This window comes from Haliotis rubra, unplaced genomic scaffold (genome assembly GCF_003918875.1).
Source record: "Haliotis rubra isolate DU_JTF1 unplaced genomic scaffold, ASM391887v1 Scf301, whole genome shotgun sequence".
NCBI lineage: Eukaryota > Metazoa > Mollusca > Gastropoda > Lepetellida > Haliotidae > Haliotis > Haliotis rubra.
The window spans coordinates 1,089,134-1,112,938 of record NW_025766971.1 but is presented as its reverse complement, the minus strand read 5'-3'; the positions used below and the strand labels follow the sequence as shown (position 1 = coordinate 1,112,938).

General features: G+C 38.7%; 2 protein-coding genes across 2 annotated transcripts in view; one reads left to right on the top strand and one right to left on the bottom strand.

The window, feature by feature from the left end:
• The first annotated feature begins 283 nt into the window (after positions 1-283).
• LOC124282734 (transmembrane protein 237-like) lies at positions 284-18,471 on the top strand. The gene is given in 6 exon segments (XM_046718755.1): positions 284-637; positions 6,109-6,373; positions 10,971-11,080; positions 11,082-11,287; positions 12,883-13,057; positions 17,942-18,471. Coding segments are annotated over 6 exon segments (1,281 nt in total). The 5' UTR covers positions 284-298; the 3' UTR covers positions 18,128-18,471.
• Positions 18,472-22,721: 4,250 nt separating this feature from the next.
• LOC124282733 (monocarboxylate transporter 6-like) overlaps positions 22,722-23,805 on the bottom strand; it is a 40,779-nt gene continuing 39,695 nt past the window's right edge. Inside the window, exons 7-8 of the mRNA XM_046718754.1 lie at positions 23,448-23,748; positions 22,722-23,244 (exon numbers count right to left, since the gene is read on the bottom strand). Of these exons, the coding sequence (XP_046574710.1) occupies positions 23,522-23,748 (227 nt within the window). The 3' untranslated portion in view covers positions 22,722-23,244; positions 23,448-23,521. The remainder of the gene's footprint in view (positions 23,245-23,447; positions 23,749-23,805) is intronic.

Sequence of the window (23,805 nt, the reverse complement as noted above, 5' to 3'; positions counted from 1 at the left end):
AGAAAATCTGTATTATGGTCTCTGGTTAAAAATAAACAATTCTGAAAACAAAACCACACGACAATACAGCATTAAAATGAAAAACAAACGGTATAGAATAATATATTAGAAAGCAAGCAGGGTGTTGTTTTCAAGTACGACGTTTTGTTTGCAAGCGCAATCTCGCTCCTTTGTTGTGACAACATTCATTCGAAGCCTCGCTCGCCAAACTGAACCATTTCGGAAAACAGCCATTGTTCAACCGGGTGACGGAAATATCCGAACAAATCTGAATGCGATAGCATTCCCTCGCAACAAAATGGCGGACAGCGAAAATGGCCCAGGTCGAAAACTACCTCCAATATCACCTCGTGCGAAAAATCCTGACACTGATGCTCCAGTGAAGCCTGTCAGAAAGAAGAAAAAGAAGCCGGCTGCTGATCCTGACATCGGGTCGGGCACAGAGGACGCTAAACCGACTCCAAGGCGAAGGAGAAGAACGCCAAGTGCGAGTAGAGACACGGATGGAGAGGATAAACCAGTCGAGGAGACGACAACACCAGCACCAAAAAAGAAAAAGAAGAAAGCAAAACCGAAAGAACCAGCTGCTGAGACTGAGGACCAGCCTGTGTCTGACAGAAGTGCCACCAGAGACGAGGTATTTAGGCCTTTACTGAGAATATGTACATAGCTGAAATACACTGGTTCAGTTTTCGATCACTGTTTGCAACATTACTCTATCTTGTGAACATGATCAGCAATAACACTTAAGTCATGCAGGACACACTGCTGAATGTTTATGTTAAGCATTTCCCGTTAATTTCTCTCGGCAAAGTAGTAATACCATATTTGGTCATGTGTGTGATTTACTTCTGTAAAAAGTGTATGGTACAAGACACCCATAACACGTTAATGGTGTTATGGTGGGACCCTCTATTATCTGTGTAGTTAATGTTGTCGATATCGGGATTATGAACGCCTACTGACATTTGGTATTTTATACATGTTTTCAGTTGACTGATGTTAAATCTTCATTTCTGTCACAAATAATGTTGCACACAGTGACAATCGCAACTCTATCAATAGATTGGGCAATCCCGATTGCCTCGTTTGACCCGGAAATTGAAGCAACTCTCTATTATCGCAGTCTTGCTAGTTTCTTACTATGTCAAGCGGTACAAGCAAATGACACTGTCAAACGTTTCACTTAAGACATGTAACGAATCTAAATAGTTTTGATATTGAATATTTAGGAATTTCATTAAGATTAATAATATCTTCATGTTTTTAACCAAAACATCTGAAACTTCTGTTCATTTTGATACAAGGTGACAATAACGTAACAAAATATTTTTTTTTGCCGCCTAAAACGTACAATACATACAATGTGCTGCCGTGTGCAGGGTGAAGTTGCGACAATACGTCACTTCCTGTTATAGTTTTAGAACGGAAAATATGCAAATGACCTTATAGTTGCCGCAGGACTATTCTTGACAAAGGAAGTTTGATTCGTGCAAGTTGCAAGGCGGTTAGGGGTCATATAGTTTCAAAATGTTCCAGAAGTTACTGCAAAGATGAATACTTTAATATTTCTACGTTTAGACTTGACATTCCGATGAAATAAATGACTTTGTTAAGAGCGATGAATTTTTTTTCGTAATTTGTATATGTAAACAGCCGATGCGGTGCGTGTTATTTCCAGTTTTCAGATGTTTTCACTTGCCGCGATAATACTGACTGACTGACTGAGTTTGGTTTTACGCCGCTTTTAGCAATATTCCAGCAACATCACGGCGAGGGACACCAGAAATGGGCTTCACACATTGTGCCCATGTGGGGATTCGAACCCGGGTCTTCAACGTGACGAGCCAACGCTTTAACCATTAGGCTACCCCAGCCCTTGCCGCGATAATAGAGTGTCCAAGTATAATAGAGCTGCTACAGAATACACCTGCCAACATTTTTCTATCCAAGGGGGATAACCAGTGTGACCCTAACACATCTAGCCAAAATGATTGAGGAGGCATGTGGAATCAGTGTTATGATATTTAATAATTGTTTTGGAGACATCTATCTGCTTTTGATCACAGGGGCTTGTAACGCTAAAAACTGCCATCAAGTTATATACTGTCACTGACAGGGTCTTATAGTACTAAGACCCCATCAGTGACAGTATATAACTAAGACCCCATCAGTAACAGTATATAACTAAGACCCCATCAGTGACAGTATATAACTTAAACTAAGATCCTATCAGTGACAGTATATAACTAAGACCCCATCAGTGAGAGAGTATATAACTAAGATCCTATCAGTGAGAGTATATTACTAAGATCCTATCAGTGAGAGTATATAACTAAGATCCTATCAGTGAGAGTATATAACTAAGACCCCATCAGTGACAGTATATAACTAAGATCCTATCAGTAACAGTATATAACTTGATGGAAGTTTTTAGCGTTACAAGCCTCTGAGGTTTCGATGCTATTTATTTTCTGACCAATTGATTCTGTAATCGCAAGTGATACATTCAACATGTATAGTTCCTGGTGTCAGTTAAATGGGGTCTTTTACTCAAATATTATGCCTCACTGCTCTAATGTGAACAATAAGCCAATCATAGTTGATATAAACAGGTACAGATAAGTGGGGCATCTGCGTAAATTACATAAATATTTATGTGAAAACTCAATTCCTATTAAGTCTATTGCGTACAAGTACGCTTCAATTTTTGTAAATACTCAATAGATTTGATATTACATGTATACAAACAAAAATAGATAAAATACCTGAGGTATATTGAGAGTTTCTATTTCAGCACCTGGACTTGGCAACTTGCAGTCTTTCTTATCATTTCTCATATAACAGATCAAATATAAATAACAAACAAGTAAACCAACATTTAAACTTTAATATATTTTTACTATTAATGGAAAATGGCAAAATACCCAATTGAGTTGGATTGAGGTGGGTACAGTCTATTAGGTTACTCAAAGGAGCATTAGGATACCCAATTAAGATGAACACAAGCGAGTACATAACCCAATATGGCAAAAAGTTATATGTAGCTCTGTATAAATGTATAGACATGGGTTTTTTTATAGCCTTTAGTGTATCTACCAGCAAATTACAGTGCTTCTTTCAGATTGCTGGGCATTGTAATATTGATCTGAACTTGTATCATTACAACTTTAAAATACGTTTAAAGCCTAATATATCGTGTTTTGCTAACTTTTTACAATTTGTTCTCTTTTACAATTGTTGTTCACAATATTGTAAGTTATTACAGTCACATTAGAATATCGACATATACCAGTTAAATTGTTTAATGAATTGAGTCAAAAGTTGCCAAATCTAGTTTAAGATGATTCGTTGTTGAAACATAAGAAATATAAGTGCAAGATCTGTACTACATGGTATTTGCATAAAAAGTAAGGAATGCAGAACACATTCCGTATTTAAACACATTCTGTATTTGCACATAATATGTTTATATTACATTTGAGGCAAAAAGTGGGCAGAAAGGTTTTCTAGCATATATGATATTTCCATCATTTCAAAAGGATGATGTGTGTTAACTTCCTGTGCCAAGTGATAACAATGTGATTTCAGTGATAACGCCTTCAAATTTGAAATCAAATGTGCCAATAAGGAGTTAATTCCTTTTAGCAGTTAACGCAACATTTGCCATCCATTTCACATGACAGTTGAACCTACAAGCACCCACTAATATGCTGGCAGCACAGAAAGTTGTGTGTGTCTATAAATTCAGTATATTCATGGCCCAAACTACCCTTCAAGGCTAAATATTGATATGAATGAATGATGTTAAAGTCAAGTTTCCCACCTTTCATTTTTTCTCTGGACACTGTTTCTGTTCAATTAATCTTCATATAACAAATATTTAAATAGTGAGTTCATTCATTACAAAACCTACAATCACCCAACTAATTTGAAGGTATTTTCGTCAGGGCTCCAGATAATTGTTCAATATCAGGAGTACGTACTCCTTATTTTTCAATATAGTAGTACTGGAAAACCTGAGTACATTTAGAGAACTGAATGGAATTTAATGGAGTGTGACTACAACAAGACAAACGAGTTGTACTAGTAAGCTGTTTGTTTGTTATTCGTACATCAATTTGATTACTTGACTGTTTACAAGTCGTCGAGGCACAGTCTTGTTTCTGAAAGAAACTTGTAATTTGTTTCTGTGCTGCCTGTTTAGATACAACTTTGACCAATCAAATTTAACCGAGATGATTCGCTGCGATGCACGGCTTCCGTAGCAACTGGGATTCCCAAAACACGACAAGGGAAACCCCAATGTGTTGCTGTCAGTATCACATAAAGATGGACACTACTTGAAATCAGATTGATATGTTTAAGATAAATACATCTGTAAATGATTCTAAGACCCATATTGCTGTGGTGCATATCTCCTACATTTTCGAAATTATTTCCTACTGTATCATGCATATTTTTATCTGTACATCCGCTGATACGGTCCTTATCTGGAGCCCTGCTAAATGTAGTGTTGAGTGCAGACCTGTTGATATATTCACCATTTGGGGTTATTAGGCTCCTGTAACAACTGGATACTTAGCAGGGCTCGATTTAGTGCTTTGTTACTTGCACTGGTGCAACCAAAATTTACAAAGTGCAATCTAGATATTTGTCTGACTTGCAACAGGTGCAAATCAATTTTGGAGAAATAAATCAACAATAAATCTAACATTATAAGCATAATTAAGTCACTACATTTTATTTCTAAAATTTGAATAACTCAGTAGCATATTTCTTTCATTACATATTGCAATAAAAGCAGTGAAGCTGGAATTTGGCTGGTTCAACTAGGTTTGGCTATCGTAGGTTGCACCTAGTGCAAGTAGGTTAACATCTTTCAAATCGAGCCCTGCTTAGAATTAGATACAGTCTCATGTTTTAATTTCCATGTCACCAGTTTGTATGAAGTTAGTCTACACTAAACTAAACAGAGGAACAAGTGGTGTAGTTGCCTTAGGTGCCCTCTGTTCTGCTGGGCAGGAACTGATATTCTGGGTTCAGATTGTCAGTATTATGTTGCTGACACCATGTCAGTGTTGTAGGTTTCACTAAAGTGGTTTACATGAAACAACTGCATCACTATAGGCTTGCCTCCCACATCCCACAATACTGATATACCGTGTTGTAGGTTAGGGTAAAACCACGAGAGTTGATTTGAGTTGAGTTGGGTTTTGCGTCACATCAGCATTATTCCAGCCATATAGTGACGAGAACTCGTCTGCATTAATAAACATTGTAAGTACAGAGTCTAAATGGGTTTTATTTCAAAAAATATATATTCATTACATTGTCATTTAAGAACAGAAAAAGTCATAGCACTAAATTTAAAAGCAGGCAATTTCTTAGTCACATTACACAGTTACAATGTATGATACAGATCAGCTTCCCTCAGGTAGTTCACTATCAGATGAGCACTCACGCGGGAGAACAGATCTTTTAGGTTTGTGGCATCATAATGTGAGTCCCTTGCAGACGATAAGTCCACACAGTCAAGCAGAATATGCTTGATGGTGAAAACCTCATCGCAAGAGACACACCTGTGGGGTCCATCCCAATCCGTTTTCAGCAGATAGTCATGTGTAAACCGACTGTGGCCAATACGACATTGTCGTAAAATTACCACATCACGTCTTGACTGACAACCCAAATACTAGTGATGGTGTATGTGCATAGAGCTTAGGTCACAAATCAGTTGAAGTTTAGCAACATTGGGTGTGAAGTCTTTGGATGGGTGACCGTGTTTGGCCGCTTGACTCCTGAGAGTGTCTAGGACTTCAGTCCTGCCCCACAACGAAGCACATGAGACATGTGGTCTCACCTTAGGCAAGTGAGTGTGTTCAAAATTGCCTCTGTTCACCCAGCAGAAAATGGGTACCCGGTGGGATATGTCATGTATCCATTAATCTTCCAGCACTTCACAGGCAGTTTGGGTTATCCGTGGGTAATAATAATTAGATTGATTGGGTGCTTTGAGCATGCATTGTGCATGGAGAAATGTGCATGATAAATGGACTATTATTAATTAATTACTTTTAACATGTTACACTCAATCTTATCTTTCAGGATGTCACAGGTAGTAAGGCAAGTCTCATCACAAAGGAGAGTAAGGAAGGAACACCACGGAAGAAGGGGAAGAAGAAGAAAGTGGTGAAGAAGAAGACGGAGGAAGATGAGTATGCTGACAGTGGGCTTGCAGCAGATCTTACAAGTATTGAGGAAGACATAATTAAAGATGAAGACCAGAAAGAAGACATCGAGTTACCACAGACAACCAATGTGGGAGTTTTACGGAGTCAGCCAACACAGAAAATATATGTGGAAACAATAGGTAATAATTACTGTCTTGAAGGCGTGTATGTTTGTAACAGTGCACTGTCTCTTCGGGATACAAGGGTTGAACTGGTTCCCAGTACCCTACAGTTATTCTATGAGGTGACTTCAGTTGGTCCAACACAGTGCCTCTGTTCATCGCTTGTTATCATACCATATGGTTCCTAGTAGTGGATAAGGCAGCCCTTGTTAGCTATAGGTACATTTAGTTGAGCAGTGGATATGGTATGTATAAGCTGTAGGGTGAACCAAGATGTCCAAACTGATGCGCCACAATGCCTTTTTATGATGCACATAAACCATCCTCGTGATTCATGACGATACAAATTTTTTCAACTATCTCTATGAAATATTAATAAAGATAAACATTCATGAATCGCTGACATTATGAATTCACACAAGAAATTTGTGATTTTGGCTTCTCTGTTGCTATAACAACTATTGATACATATTGTAAGGGCTACCGTTTCCGATAAAAGAGTACAGAAAGGATATGCCAGCCTTGAAATCAATCGCTCACATAATAAAGATTTCATATTCATTAACCATGACATAAATACCGTCTAATGCTCTCTACCGAACACCTGGCTGTCCTCCCCACTGTCGTGCAAATGAACAACTAGTGAACTAAATACTTGTCCAAGTGTTTCTAATGATAGATTGTGAATACAAAAACCCGACAGTAGGAATCCCTTTTGCCATGCAGCGATATCGCATCACAGATGCATGTTCCTGATTATGATCAGTCGGACCATCCTCGCGTCTTCAAGATACAAATACATGGATCATCGATCCGATTTTGTCCAGACAAACCACATCACCAACTTCAGGACGCATAAAATTACTTTTAACTATCTCTATGAAATATGGATATATGTGAGTTTGAAAGTCCTCAAGCCATTCCCCACCCTTAGGCTTCTCTGTGGTATATTGGGATACATATGGTCAACAGTGTATTTAGATATCTGTAGGGTGTTGTTACAGGCTAGTGTAGCAAGATAAGTGTGGTATCGTTGCACAAGTGTATAAGATCTGTGTAGGTGTTGTTTCAGGCTAGTGTATCAAGATAAGTGCGGTATTGTTGCACAAGTGTATAAGATCTGTGTAGGTGTTGTTACAGGCTAGTGTATCAATATATGTTTAAGGTATTGTTGCACAACCTAGTGTATCAAGATGTGTGTAAGGTATTGTTGCACAGGCTAGTGTATCAAGATATGTTTAAAGGTAAGCCCATTGTTGCACAACCTAGTGTATCAAGATATGTGTAAAGGTATTGTTGCACAACCTAGTGTATCAAGATCAGTATGTACAAGTGTATGAGGTGTGTAGGTATATATGATTGTTGCACAACCTAGTGTATCAAGATATATGTGTAAGGTGTTGTTGCACAACCTAGTGTATCAAGATGTGTGTAAGTATTGTTGCACAACCTAGTGTATCAAGATGTATGTGCAGGTATTGTTGCACAACCTAGTGTATCAAGATATGTGTAAGGTATTGTTGCACAACCTAGTGTATCAAGATAAGTTTAAAACCTAGTATTGTTGCACAACCCTAGTGTATCAAGATCTATGTAAGGTATTGTTGCAGGCCTAGTGTATCAAGATAATGTTTAAGTATTGTTGCACAAGCTAGTGTATCAATCAATATGTGTAAGGTATTGTTGCGTCAGGCTAGTGTATCAAGATAAGTAGCGTATTGTTGCACAACCTAGTGTATCAAGATATGAGTAGGTATTGTTGCACAACCTAGTGTATCAAGATATGAGTAAGGTATTGCAATTGCACAACCCTATGTGTATCAAGATGTATGTAAGGTATTGTTACAACCTAGTGTATCAATATATGTTTAAGGTATTGTTGCACAACCTAGTATATCAATATATGTGTAAGGTATTGTTGCACAACCTAGTGTATCAAGATATGAGTAGCGTATTGTTGCACAACCCTAGTGTATCAAGATATGTGTAAGGTATTGTTGCACAGCCTAGTGTATCAAGATATGAGTAAGGTATTGTTGCACAACCCTAGTGTATCAAGATGTGTGTAGGTGTTGTTGCACAACCTAGTGTATCAAGATAAGTTTTGGTATCGTTGCACAACCTAGTGTATCAATATATGTGTTAAGGTATTGGATGCACAACCTAGTGTATCAAGATATGAGTAAGGCATTGTTGCACAACCCTGAGTGTATCAAAATATGAGTAGGTGTTGTTGTATGTATCAAGATGTTGTTGCACAACCTAGTGTATCAAGATATGAGTAGCGTATTGTTGCACAACCTAGTGTATCAAGATATGAGTAAGGTATTGTTGCACAACCTGGTATCAGATAAGACAGGCTTTGCATTAAAGTGTATGTGAAGATGGTTGTTACAGCTTTTTGAAGTGCGTATAAGAGTGAGTAGGCATTGCTACAGCCTCAGCGCTAATGTATCAAGATATGAGTAAGGTATTGTTGCACAACCCTAGTGCATCAAGATATGGAGTAAAGCCTATTGTTGCACAACCCTAGTGTATCAAGATATGTAGCGTATGGTAGTGATCGCATGAAGACCGAGTTTGAATCCCTACGTGGGTACAATGTGTGAAGCCCATTTCTGGTGTTCCCGGCCGTGATGTTGCTGGAATATTGCTAAAAGCGGCGTAAAACCAAACTCAGTCAGTCAAAATATGTGTGAGAGATTGTTGCACAACCTAGTGTATCAAGATGTATGTAAGGTATTGTTGCACAACCTTGTGTATCAATATATGTTTAAGGTATTGTTGCACAGCCTAGTATATCAAGATATGAGTAAGGTATTGTTGCACAACCTAGTATATCAATATATGTTTGAGGTATTGTTGCGCAGCCTAGTGTATCAAGATATGAGTAAGGTATTGTTGCACAACCTAGTATATCAAGATATGAGTAAGGTATTGTTGCACAACCTAGTATATCAAGATATGAGTAAGGTATTGTTGCACAACCTAGTGTATCAAGATATGTTTAAGGTATTGTTGCACAACCTAGTGTATCAAGATGTATGTAAGGTATTGTTGCACAACCTAGTGTATCAAGATATGAGTAAGGTATTGTTGCACAACCTAGTGTATCAAGATGTGTGTAAGGTATTGTTGCACAAGCTAGTGTATCAAGATGTATGTAAGGTATTGTTGCACAACCTAGTGTATCAAGATGTAAGGTATTGTTGCACAACCTAGTGTATCAAGATGTATGTAAGGTATTGTTGCACAAGCTAGTGTATCAAGATGTATGTAAGGTATTGTTGCACAAGCTAGTGTATCAAGATGTATGTAAGGTATTGTTGCACAAGCTAGTGTATCAAGATGTATGTAAGGTATTGTTGCACAACCTAGTGTATCAAGATGTATGTAAGGTATTGTTGCACAACCTAGTGTATCAAGATGTATGTAAGGTATTGTTGCACAACCTAGTGTATCAAGATGTATGTAAGGTATTGTTGCACAACCTAGTGTATCAAGATGTATGTAAGGTATTGTTGCACAACCTAGTGTATCAAGATGTATGTAAGGTATTTTTGCACAACCTAGTGTATCAAGATGTAAGGTATTGTTGCACAACCTAGTGTATCAAGATGTATGTAAGGTATTGTTGCACAACCCTAGTGTATCAAGATGTATGTAAGGTATTGTTGCACAACCTAGTGTATCAAGATGTATGTAAGGTATTGTTGCACAACCTAGTGTATCAAGATGTATGTAAGGTATTGTTGCACAACCTAGTGTATCAAGATGTATGTAAGGTATTGTTGCACAACCTAGTGTATCAAGATGTATGTAAGGTATTGTTGCACAACCTAGTGTATCAAGATGTATGTAAGGTATTGTTGCACAACCTAGTGTATCAAGATGTATGTAAGGTATTGTTGCACAACCTAGTGTATCAAGATGTATGTAAGGTATTGTTGCACAACCTAGTGTATCAAGATGTATGTAAAGGTGTTGTTGCACAACCTAGTGTATCAAGATGTATGTAAGGTATTGTTGCACAACCTAGTGTATCAAGATGTATGTAAGGTATTGTTGCACAACCTAGTGTATCAAGATGTAAGGTATTTTTGCACAACCTAGTGTATCAAGATGTATGTAAGGTATTGTTGCACAACCTAGTGTATCAAGATGTATGTAAGGTATTGTTGCACAACCTAGTGTATCAAGATGTATGTAAGGTATTGTTGCACAACCTAGTGTATCAAGATGTATGTAAGGTATTGTTGCACAACCTAGTGTATCAAGATGTATGTAAGGTATTGTTGCACAACCCTAGTGTATCAAGATGTATGTAAGGTATTGTTGCACAACCTAGTGTATCAAGATGTATGTAAGGTATTGTTGCACAACCTAGTGTATCAAGATGTATGTAAGGTATTGTTGCACAACCTAGTGTATCAAGATGTATGTAAGGTATTGTTGCACAACCTAGTGTATCAAGATGTATGTAAGGTATTGTTGCACACCTATTACACTGTTACCTTGAGTTTCTTCATCTGATGTACAACCGCAGAAACTGGTTAATGCTGCTAGTAAAACGATCTTTATCTTGACTTTATGAATGTTTCCATTATCTGTGTAGGTGGTTTCAAGAAAGAAAACAAAACAAAACTGGCCAAAAGACTTGCTGCTGAAGAAGCTGAGAAGAAGGTTGAATCTGAAGCCTCAAGAAAGACCACAATAGAACTAGCCGCTGACCACATACCGTATCATGAAGACAGTCACACTGTTTATACATGGACTGACTGCCGGGCTGGCACTGTGGCAGATTATCATTGTGTATATACTCAGTTCCTTCGGCAACACAGACTTCCTGGAACACTACCAGTCCCTGTCACTTCCCGTCCAGTGCTGTGCCTACCTCCTGCTGGCCCTGTGTGTCGTATCTACCTGTGACAGGTGAGTACAGGCGGGATTCAATAACTTTACTTATCTTACCTCACACATAAATGTTGTTTTCTGATTGGCTGAGCCAATCCGTGTACCCTCTTATGAGCCAGTAACATTTTCTATGTTACCATTGGTTTCCCACTGGAAATGCCGAACTGTGGGAATTCGTTTGGTACTTCATGTTAGTAGTGTTTGGGCTGTTGCCTAACTCCGGTACTCCTTAATATGATCCAATACCCGTGCTTCAAACAGTTCAAAATTAACATTGAGGTGTTCGGTAAGATAAATACGTTGTTCACTGGTCCCTCGGGGTTCATTGGTTGATGTACCCTCGATGTTTGTTTATGTTCCCTGAGCCCATCAACCCATGTCCCCTTCGTGACCAGTGAACAACTTATATTGTACTGTAGCAGGGTTGATGTATTTGTACGACCTCTTTAGATTATAGTGGATTGCAGGGCTCCAGATAATTTTTCAACATCAGGAGTACGTACACCCTATTTGTTCTATATAGGAGTACTGGAAAACCTTAAGTGTACATTTAGACTACTGAATGGAAATTAATGGACTATCAGTAATGTTGTGTTTCATTTCATATATGCACCACAATATTGCTACCCTTGTGTAAGCAGGTCAATAAACAATAAAACAATACTTTTCAGATAAAATATGCATGGCTGTAAATGATTCTAAGACCGTGTACTGGCACCATTGCTGTGATGCGTATCTGCTTCGCTTTCTAAATTATTTCCTACTGTATTGTGCATATTTTTTATCCGACACGCATACACCGATAAGAGTATTTATATCTGGAGCCCTACGCTGATTGGATAATGCTTTATTTGAGAAGAGATGAGAAGATAAGTAGTTCCATGGAACATATTGCCTCATCTAACCATGCTGAATGTCTGCCTTACACATGTACACTTGTAGTGAAATGGTTAAAGCGTTCACTCGTCACGCCGAAGATCCAGATTCGATTCCCCACATGGGTACAATATGTGAAGCCCATTTCTGATGTCTTTGATATTGCTGGAATATTGCTAAAACAGTGTAAAACTTAACTCACTCACTCTTGAGGCACAGATCTCAAAACTAGCGTTAGTCTGGACTAATACAAGCAGCTGCACACTTCATGCACATTGCTATGCAAATGTAATAAGCCTGAACACACTGATAACCCAACATCTCACACAACCATCGGTTACCCCTGAAGATACGGGTTAGAATTGATCTTCTGTAACCCATGCTTGTCGTAAGAGACAACTAACAAAATCAGGTGGTCAGGCTCGCTGACTTGGTTGACACATGTCATCGTATCCCAATTGCGTAGACCGATGCTCATGCTGTTGATCACTGGATTGTTTGGTCCAGACTCGATTATTTACAGACCGCCGCCATAAAGCTGGAATATCGCTGAGTGCGGCGTAAAACTAAACTTACTCACCCAGTACCATCAGTTGTCACAAACAATGCCTCCATAGAAGCATTCATAAAATCAAGGCTAGTATCATTTTTACTGGCAGTATTCCCCAGTTTAGGTCAGCAGTATCAGAATTATGACTTTAAAATGTTGTTTATCTCCCTTTTATATACTTTTCCAGATTTGATATCGGTTACATCACAAGGAGGTTTCTGCTAAGAGCATTCACCCTACAGAACGGTGCTGTCTCCATCATCTTCTACCTCACTGCCGTCATCCTCAGCGTCAGCATCGTCTCCACCGAGGACAAGATACACCTTCACAACAAGAACCCTGACCTCTGGGCTGATGCTGATGTGAGTAGACCGATGTCAATGAGCGCCAAGCTGAGGGAGGGGAGGTGGGGGTAGCCTTGTCATCAGAAGTGTTGGTTCCTCACACCAAAGACCCAGGTTCTTCACATGTTTACAATGTGGGAAGCTCATTTCTGGTGTCCTCTGCCATGATATTACTAGAATACTGCTAAAAGAGGCGTAAAACTAAACTAACTCACTCACTCACTCACTCACTCACTCACTCACTCACTCACTCACTCACTCACTCCAAACTGAGGAAGCAGCTGATAATTACACTGTTCATCATATTAAGCAGTATGGTTAAATTAGATATATTCAGACTGATATACAACAGTTGTTGTGGCACAGGAATAAGACTTGTATGAAATTCAGACTAGCTGTCATTCTAACATCGGTAACTGACAACCATTGCCCATTACTCTCCACTTGCCTACAAGTTGAGATAAAAAATGAGCAGTGCCCATATAAAATCTTATGAAGCAAGCTTCATCCCAATGTGATGGAGAGGGACCAGTGGCAGGAGATTTGTTACACATGGCTTTTACAAAACCTGCATGAAATGTGTAAGACAAAGGCTATTTGATTGGCTGCTGTATTCTGAACTTTGGTACTATTTCATTACCATGGACAGTGCTTTTGACATAATGTCCTAGAAATATCTCATGGTTAGGGTGATATGGTTCAGCTGTAAAAAGGACGCTCTTTACAACAATCACAAATAATATCATCATAATCATGATGATTGGGTGCAATTTAGCGTATTTGAGGTCTGATGTTTGTTTACATGGGAACAGACTAATGGCCTTGAAATGGAATATGAAAATAAGACTAAGTGAGTGAGCATGGTTTTACGCCGCTTTATCACTATTCCAGCAATATCGTGTCAGGGGCTACCAGAAATGGGCTTCACACATTGTACCCATGTGGGGAATCGAACCCGGGTCTTCGGCGTGACGGGCGAATGCTTTAACCACTGGGCTACCCCAGCGCCCCCTGAAAATAAGAAAGAAAGTCAGCAGGTCCTTGTCATAACCCAAGTGTTGCTTGTCAGCATAGTTAGAGATTCACATACTACAGAAGCAAACCTCACTCAGCCCTAAACCCCTAATTTTAAACTCTTTGTGATGATTTGATGTGTCTGTGTCGGGTATAGTGGTCTCTGTGTAATAAGTTCATAGATAGAATCAGGGACATTTTGTCACACGGTCCATAAGCATGATAAGTATTTTGATAGTGAATTTCAAAATGGAGATAGGCTCCCTTGAATTAACTGAGCACGCATTTGAAATTATTTACGGGGTTGTTTTCTTGTTCAAAAGGTCCCTAGGATGGTAATCTACCTTCAGTTGCTGGTGAACAATAGCCCGTTTTTTATATTGTATTGTCTGTACTATTTGTCTGATGTTAAAAGGTAGTTGCTAGTTTTAATTCTCTGACTGTGATAGTCTAGTTGTTTTACTGTCCTTCATCAACAGGCTTTTATAATTTGATTGCATTTATTGTTAATTTATAACTTTTTAAGTCACGATGTGGCTGAAATATTGCCGATGTGACTATAAATTTTAACTCACTCACTCTTGTTCAAAAGCCTGAAGTAAACAAGTTGCACAGAGTAGCAGGTTAAAGGCAGTATGCCAGTTATATCTTGTCAGTTTGTGTATTTAGCCATCAATCTGATCAAAGTCCACACTTTGGCACAAGAAAGTGATGTCATTCAATATATTCAGGCTTATTGACAGGTCACTGTCTTATGTTTAAAACAATATGTGAAACTTTGTAAATGTTCAGAAAACCTAGGTTAATCGTGAACGTGAAGGGCATGTAACTCACTTGGTTAAGAGTCAAAAGTTTTTTTGTTTCCTGGTACCAGCTTTCTATAATTGGACCTTAACCATCATAGGAAACAGAGATTTGACTTATTTTATACCAAAGTTTCCAATATTGATGGCATGTATGCTCAAACTCATTGTCATGGCATGTGAAAAAATTGGGAAAGCAGAAATACAATTGACTGTTTACATATGCAAATAACGTCAACAAGTTCCCCGCTCTAGTAACAGTGATTTATTTCAGTGGAATGTCAGTCTAATCATAGGTGTGGTAAAGTATTCATCTTTTCATAAAGTTCTGGAACAGGTTGAAACTGGTTTCACTCCTATTGTCACTGCATCTTGCACGAATCAAAACTTACTTTGTCAAGAGTAATCCTGCGACAACTATAAGGTCATCTGCATATTTACCGTCCTAAAACTATAACCAGAAGTGATGAATTGCGCAACTTCACACAGCAGCTTACTGTATGGCATACTTTAACTTTAAGGCTAATTATCTTCATTTGTTTGGGGACCACGATTACCTCTGCTTTGGTGAAGTGATGTTTTGTCAAGCATTAACTGGCTATAGTTATTCGTGTTCTATAACCACCTCCGTGGTGTAGTGGGTAGAGCGTCCACCTGGGGGAGCGGAAGGTCGCGGGTTCAATCCCCGACCACGTCATACCAAACGACGTTAAAATATGGTACTTGTTGGTCCCTGCCTGGCGCTCGGCATTAATGGGTACAACAAGGACTGGTCGGCTCGGAGTCAGTATAATGTGTCCAAGTGGGGTATTCATGCTTAACTGTGGCATGCTATCTCAGTTAGCTAGCACTTTAAAACCAGCTTAAGTCTGGGCTAATACAAGCAGCTACACATACACAAGCATGCACGTCGTCATATGAGCGAAATATTCTTAAGTACGACATTAAACCCCATTTCACCTCACCTCCATATGCCCAGTCAAGCTGATGGTTATAATGTTAGACAAGCATCAAGAATAAGCTCCAGCTAAAGACAGCAATAAGTGATCAGAAAAGGCTATGAATGACATTTATTGTGATTAAGAAGTCAGTAAAGGGATAAAGAATTAAATCATTTCTATTTTAGACTTGATTTGTCAGTCTATAAACATCTAAATCTGCCAACCTGAAATTAGTTTACTACCTGCCTTAATCTTTATCATGTTCAAGTGACTAGTTAGAGAATAGTTATAAAGGTGTTAAAGACAGTTAAAAGTGTCTTGGTGTGATGCTGTTGAATAAATATTTATGAGCACTCCCATTACTGAGGTATCAAATCCTACAAAAGGGATCCCGAATGGTCTACTAGTTCCTCATTGGGATATTTCTAGTGTGATGTCATTTGGAAAGGTCAATTACAGCCAGTGGATCAAAAGAGATGATTTATCTACCAAGGTCTAAATCTGTGTGGCCAATAAACATGTACTTAGAGATCTTCTGAATAGCTTTAGCAGCAATAAACATGCAAATTTCAGGAGTAAACAATCTATTCTCACCTCAATATTTAAACTGTGGAGAAATGGAAGATTATTTGAATTTGCTGATTTGTCGAGATGAAATAGAAAGGTTTTAATAAACGCCAACTTATGTTACCAGTAAACTTGATAACCAAACTTTTCCACATATTTAACGTGTGTAACAGTGTCAAGGAAATAGATTAATTCTTTGCAATGAAAATAGAATGTTTATTATAATCCAGCAAGCCAACTGCTATTTGTACGCTTGTAATTGCTACCAGAATAAGATGTGGGTTGTGTGTTTGTATTGATTGGGGTTAACAAGCTGGATTACAGGTGATAAAAAGGTCATTGACAGAGGCTGTGTGCAGCTGTCAATCACTCAGCAGGGGGAGCTAATTCATGTCGGAGGCAGCATCAACATGGACGTGATGCAGTAAAGAGAGGGGGCGTCGGGGTAGCCTAGTGGTTAAAGTGTTCGCTCGTCACATCAAGGACCCATGTTCGATTCCCCACATGGGTACAATGCGTGAAGTCCATTTCTGGTGTCCCCCGCTGTGATATTGCTGGAATATTGCTAAAAGTGGCAAAAACTCAACCAGGGTTTTACATGACACATGATTCCTACGTATTTGACTCAACAATTATGTAAACGACTCTCAAAATGCTATCATACGAGTCAAGCTTGACTCAAGTTTTATGGGTGGCCCTCACAATTCAGTTCAATAAAATTGATTTGGGAAGCAAAAAATGATTTTGTTTGATGATCATGATTATAGTTTGACTTTTACAGAGCTGTCAGATTGTTCCAGAGAACTCAGAGGAGACAGTAATCCTGGCTGTTTGAATCGAACAATGCTGTAGTTTCATTTGGTGGTGTGACATACACAGTTACATACTGAGAATGATTAACACAAGGAAATGTTAACATTTTTATGACTCCCAAATATTGAAAATGACTCCCAAAAATAAATATTGTGAGTCACCATGACTCCCATTTTAAAAGTCTGTGTAAAACCCTGCTCAACTCACTCAGTATAGAGAGGAAAGGGATGGAATAAGGGAGTTGTTATGATGGATGCTCTTGACTGAACTGTTAGCCACAGTCATTGTGTTACGGCCATTTGGATTCTATGCTTGAAGATGTAATATATATATTGAGGTTAAGTTTTTTAGCAACTGGAGATGACAATAGGTAAAAACTCTTATCCATAAATTTTAAGTCCATGTTTGTACCAAAGCATATTGTATATCACCCATGAAGATTCAAGCTATAATTGGGTGGTCAGGCTTGCTGACAACTTCATGCCCATTTACACAGATCGATGCTCCCGAAGTCAGTCACTGGATTATCTGGTCTTGACTGATTATTTACAGACCACAACCATGCAGCTGTAATATTGCTTAGCATGGCATTAACGAAAATGCAAAGCAAGTATATCAGAATTGGAATTAAAACCACAGGCAAGAGTAATGTCCCTTGTTCGTAGTTAATCCCAGTCTGACTGTCCACTGCACTGCAGGAGATTCCTGTGATAGCCATTGATTATTTCAAGCCTTAATGCCTCTACATGTGTGTTGTGTTCCAGAAGACGGAGTCCGAGCTGTCACTGTGGAGGAGGATCAACACAGCCAGAGGGGTGTTTGCCATCTTGGGGTGGCTGGTGCTCTCAATAACCCCAAATGCTGACCGGCTCAGCCACAATCTCAGGGAAGGGGATGACGACGAACTCCTGGGGAAGGAGCAGGCAGAGACAGGGGTGTCCGCAGCCTAGGGGTGGGGAAACATGAAGAACAGCTGAGGATTTGACAGGCAAAGAAACAGTCACATGGCCTAGACTTCAGGAGTGAGGGAGGGACGAAAAGGAGGTCTCGGCAGAAGGCAAGAGTATCTACAGTGGCTTATGACAAGGATACACCTTCACCTGTGACATTTACTTGCCTGAATAGTGATAAACATAATAGACAGTGTCAGCCTCACTCTCTTGATGTCCAGGGCGATGGGGTAGCCTAATGGTTAAAGCGTCCACTCATTATGCCGATCAATTGTGTAGATCGATGTTCAAGCTGTTGATCCCTGGAGTATCTGGTCCAGACTCGATTATTTACAGACCGCCGCCATATAGCTGGAATATTGCTGAGTGCGGTGTAAAGCTAAACTCACTCACTCACTCATGCCGAAGACCTGGGTTCGATACAATGTGTGAAGCCCATTTCTGGTGTCTCCTGTCGTGATGTTGCTGGAATATTGCTAACAGCTGGTATCTTAAAAAAGAGATGTGGAACCCTTATAACTCACTGCACACACTCTTGATATCCAAATTAAGAACTGTTTGGTCCTATCACTAGTATCAGTGTACTTGGTATCTGGCCACCCATAAGAGGGTGGGATCCCTTATATGAGGAGACCCACAATCATGCCTAAATTTGATTAGCCATTTGCCTCTCTCATTATACAACATTACCAAGGTTAGCAGGCTAATGACAAGTTGTGTCTCTGCTTATAAAAAACTTGTGGAAATCAAGTAGTCATCACCAGAGGTCAAGTCATGTTTATTTCATTATTCAGGCCACATTGCCAATAGTAGAGTTGTAAGATAAAATGAGTTTCAGTCACATGTTGAGAATGTACCATTTGTGTCTATCTCTTGTTAAATAATTAACATAAGTATGTAGCTATCAAGCATAGTACACTAATATCACAGCTAATTCTGCCTTAGTACTCATGGAAATAGAAGTTAAATGTTTTTTGGCATTTATTTCGTAGTTTTGAACATAACTAAAGATTGACTGCTACACATTTGTGACTACCAAAATGTGACTATCATTTTTCCCAACTTTAGTTTTTAACACTTTTTGTAAAATCGTCCGAAATAGATGAGTTTACAGGAGAGCAAATCGTGTCATTTTTACCCCTTGACTTTCATCAAAGTCAAAATGTGCGTTTCTGATGCAAGCTATAGTATGCAAGTGAGATGTAATCTTCATGGGTTCACTTTAATAATATTTTTTTATGAAAAATATACCATTCATCCTTTATTTCTTTGATCCTAATTGATATACAAAATAATTGATTTAGGGATTTTCTCATTACATTTTTCATGCCTGTACTCTTGTCGAGAGGTTACTATTTCTACTAGTTCATTCATAGCTTTGATTGTTAATTGCACAATCGCTATGGCAACGTGCAAATTCATCTTTCCATCTCAACAGTGCTGCAGATAGTTGTCACCACCCATTGTTGATTGTTACGTAAGTTATAACATGTTCTAAATTTGTTGATAATATGCCAAATTTTGTTATTTTTACCTGTAAAATGGTATTATGGATGATGATTAGAGTACCAAATTAAAATGCCTATTTGGGGGGAAATTTTTTTATTTTGATATTTATTAAAACTACCTATTTTAATGCAGTTATAAACAAATAAACACCCAAAACTTTTTTATTTCTATTTCTGTAAGTACTTTACTTCTCAAGTGAATATATTTCTTGCATGCAAAAGAGTCATCTTATTCATCTTCTACTAAATGAAGGTCTCGTCTTGACATACAGATGCTCTGTAAGGTATATTTAACGTTTTTACGAATAATGTTGACTCAAAAGTTGTGAACAGATATTTGAAATTTACACATTGCTCCAATTAATCATTTTTCTGTGAGTACAGTGGTGGGTTGCAGAAAAGATGTTATTTGAGCATAATGCCCTAAAAAAAGGGTAGACAACTCCACACTGGGGTACCATCTGACCTCAAGTAAAGGAGAAAATATGTCATATGTTATATGTTTGAAAATGTGTGCTTGTTTGGGATCCATTAGAACAGTATTGGCTTGAAGCAACGTTCTGAAGCCTGGTTTGACAAAATACCCCCTTTGCTTTGGTTTCGTAGTTTAGTTGTTTCGGTTTTACTTTGGAGATCAAATAATCGTTTCCTTTTGTTCATTTCAAATTGGTTACACCTGATATATGTATAGCCATGGGTTGGTGAGTTAGGCCACAAGGGATGCTCATAGATTATAACTTACAATGTCTGTGTGGAATATCTCTCGATAGTGGTAGGATGCCTGGTGATAATTAAAGTCTTGATGGATGCTGTGCTTAAGCCCATTTCGGGTGTTCCACCTCATGTTGTTCCTGGAATAAATCCTACCTCACTCCCTCACTCACTCAGTGAAGTGACTTTATATTGATGTAGGGAGCGGTGGGGTAGCCTAGTGGTTAAGACGTTTGCTCATAAGGCCACAGACCCGGTTCGATTCCCCCACATAGGTACAATGTGTGAAGCCGATTTCTGCTGTCCCTGACTTGATATTGCTGGAATATTGCTAAAAGCGGCATGAAATTAAACTCACTCACTCACTCTATTGATGTATACCACTGTAGGGTGGATGATTGACCCAACCCTTCTCTGTGGCTGTTGGTCACAGGGTCATCTAGTGGAGTTGAGAATATTTAGAACCTTTCTCCTTTTGGACCAGAATGCAAGGTTTTATATTTGGGTCACAGAGGCCCAGATAAGCTGCGTATCCGGGTAAAGTACGCATAGAATTACGCATTGAAAAATAATTGCTGCGTACCAATTACGCATTTAAAATGTTAGATACGCAAAAAGTTTAAAACACGTACGGAATATATTTATAAAAATCGCTAGCGTAATGAAAAAGACATCGATTGCTATCAAGTTGTACTGTTAGTATAGGACAAGTGTTGTAATGTCAGTATAGAATGAGTGATTTTTTAGGAAATAATGTCCATTATATTTAAGTTGGTTTTGATTAGGTATGACATAAGGCAGAACATACCTGCTTAGTAAACTTGCTCAATGACATAATACTTAGGTGAGTAAAATGACTGAAATACGCACATATTTTAAAGCAGTGGGTAACGGAAAATGAAATACCCACTCAACATTCATAATACCCACTCCAAAAAAATACAGTGGGTACAGTACCCACATGAGCTAAATCTTATCTGGAGCTCTGGGTCAGATGTAGAGAATGAGGGTTTCTTGAGGGACGCACAATATAAGTCATTGTACCTACAGCCACCAAGAACCAAGAATTGATCTTCAGTAACCCATGCTTGTTGTAAGAGGCTACAAACGGGATCTGGTGGTCAGACTCGCTGCCTTGGTTGACACATGTCATCGTATCCCAATTGCATAGATTGATGCTCATGGTGTTGATCACTGGATTGTCTGGTCCAGACTTATTTACAGACCGCCGCCATATAGCTGGAATATGGCTGAGTGTGGCGTAAATCTAAACTCACTCACTCACTCACTACAGCCCACGTGACCTGATTCAGGCTAGGCTCTGAAGTAACAATCTGAACCTACATTACACTTAACCATTTCATTACTTTACAGGACCCCATATTGCCTGCAATTCCTTAAAGTTCTTCCTTTTGACCCCCACTTTAGTAATACAATGTAAACCCCAGGATGGGGATTCTGACAGGCAAGTTATGGAGGTTAAGGCTCCCTGAGTTGTCACCCCTACAGTTCCCTTGTCGGATCTTCAGGGGTTTTTATAGTCTTGACTTACCATATGTAATGTGTAGACCTGCAGAGTAAAGTGTTAGGCCAAACGGTCAATCTGGCTACCTAATGGATTATTTATTTACAAGTTTATTATACAAACACATTTCATGAATATTACATTTCTTCATCAGCGTGTATAACCGAATCCACATCTGTTATGTTATGCTCTAATTTCATGAAGTGATACACCTGTTTTGGACTAATTCCACCACATCTGTTCATTGTTGTTAATAATTCGTTGCATGTAGATGACTATTTATGTACATAAGGGTACAGATTGAATAACAAGATATGTGAGGATGTGTGGATGTGTTTCACTGTTTATTCCAACCATGTATATACATTAGAGAGAAAAATCAACATATATAAAATCAACATTATTACATACAAAATGTATAGATATCTATCGTTTCCGTCCACTGCGTCTAGGAGTTTTTGCGTTGTGTGTGTGTGTGAATTCATGTCACCGATGTTGCGAAACGTATTATTTAGGGAGCATTTCAAAAGTTTATCAGATCAGTTGTGGCAAACCAAATAAGGAACAGGAAGAAAACTGTAAGTATGAAAATATTGAAATCCTGTTATACACATACTTTGAGAGCCTGTAGTACATCAGGCATATCGGATAATTTGACTGCTTGTCAAAGATTTTTATTCGACATCGAACTTTTGAACTGCGCCCTTAGCCTATGTCACTGGTAACAAATTGAAAGACAACGACCCTGTGAAATAGACGCTGTCACGTTTTGCGCATGCACAACGTGTACCTGTCAACACCGCCGGGCATGCCATCGCGATGGATTGGCAGCAGGTGAACACCTGTTGTTTTGTAATTTACAACATTACGCTATTCTTTAGCTGCATATACTGTAAATTTAATTTAAATTACAGTGCAAATGTGTTTCTATGTACGATATGTATATTTCGTATTTATTTTATGAATAAATCGATATCAAGGTTTGGTGAGATGTCATGTACGTATTTCGCCTGGAATGACGACCTTAGGTGTAATTGTTATGAATGTTGTTTTATCTCAGAAAACGTTTTGAGACAGACATGTCGGGGATCGTGGTTGAGACAATGTTGAAATTATATTCGAAAATATTATTATGGACGGTATACCAAGTATACGTATATAATACGTATCGCATCGATGTTCAATTCCCAATCACCCCTTCCCTAACATGGTACTGTACGGTTCATTTTGAAGTTTGTACGCTGTAAATTCGTTTCAAAAGTGTTTGCATGATAATTTTCAGAATGTACTGCCCCGGAGTATATTTTCTGATTTTTTTTACCTCACCCAAAAGACAAAGACAGTTTTATAAAGAAGAACGATAAAAAAAGGAAGCAGTGTTACTTTGATGTCCAAGATATTTTTATGGATTAAACTTCTTTTTAATTTCTCTCACGACGTTTCGAGACCATTACAGGTCCCTTCATCAGTTAACTGGAATGGTTTCGAAACGTCGTGAGAGAAATTAAAAAGAAGTTTAATCCATAAAAATATCTTGGACATCAATGTACAACTTCTAAATGCCACTGAAAGACATCAGTGTTACTTTGTTACGATATTTGCAGTACTCAGTATGGCACATATATTTCTATATCTAGTAAGAGGTGTACGTCAATGCTCAGTCTTTTCTTCCTCTTTGTTATCCGGTTCGTCCACCGACTCGTTCGTCTTGTCCATTGGTGCCATGTCGAGCTCCTGGGCCTGCGACGCCAGGTGCTCTATCTGATGTCGTCTCACTCTCAGGCCTAACACCAGGAAGGTGAGTGCAGCTGCACTGAACACACCCGCTGCCATGTAGAACACCACGTTGTACGACTTGGTCCTGTCGAAGATGTATCCTGGAACAGAAGGGTAGAACCTTGGCACCGTTTCACAGGGCGAGCATGGTGTTACGA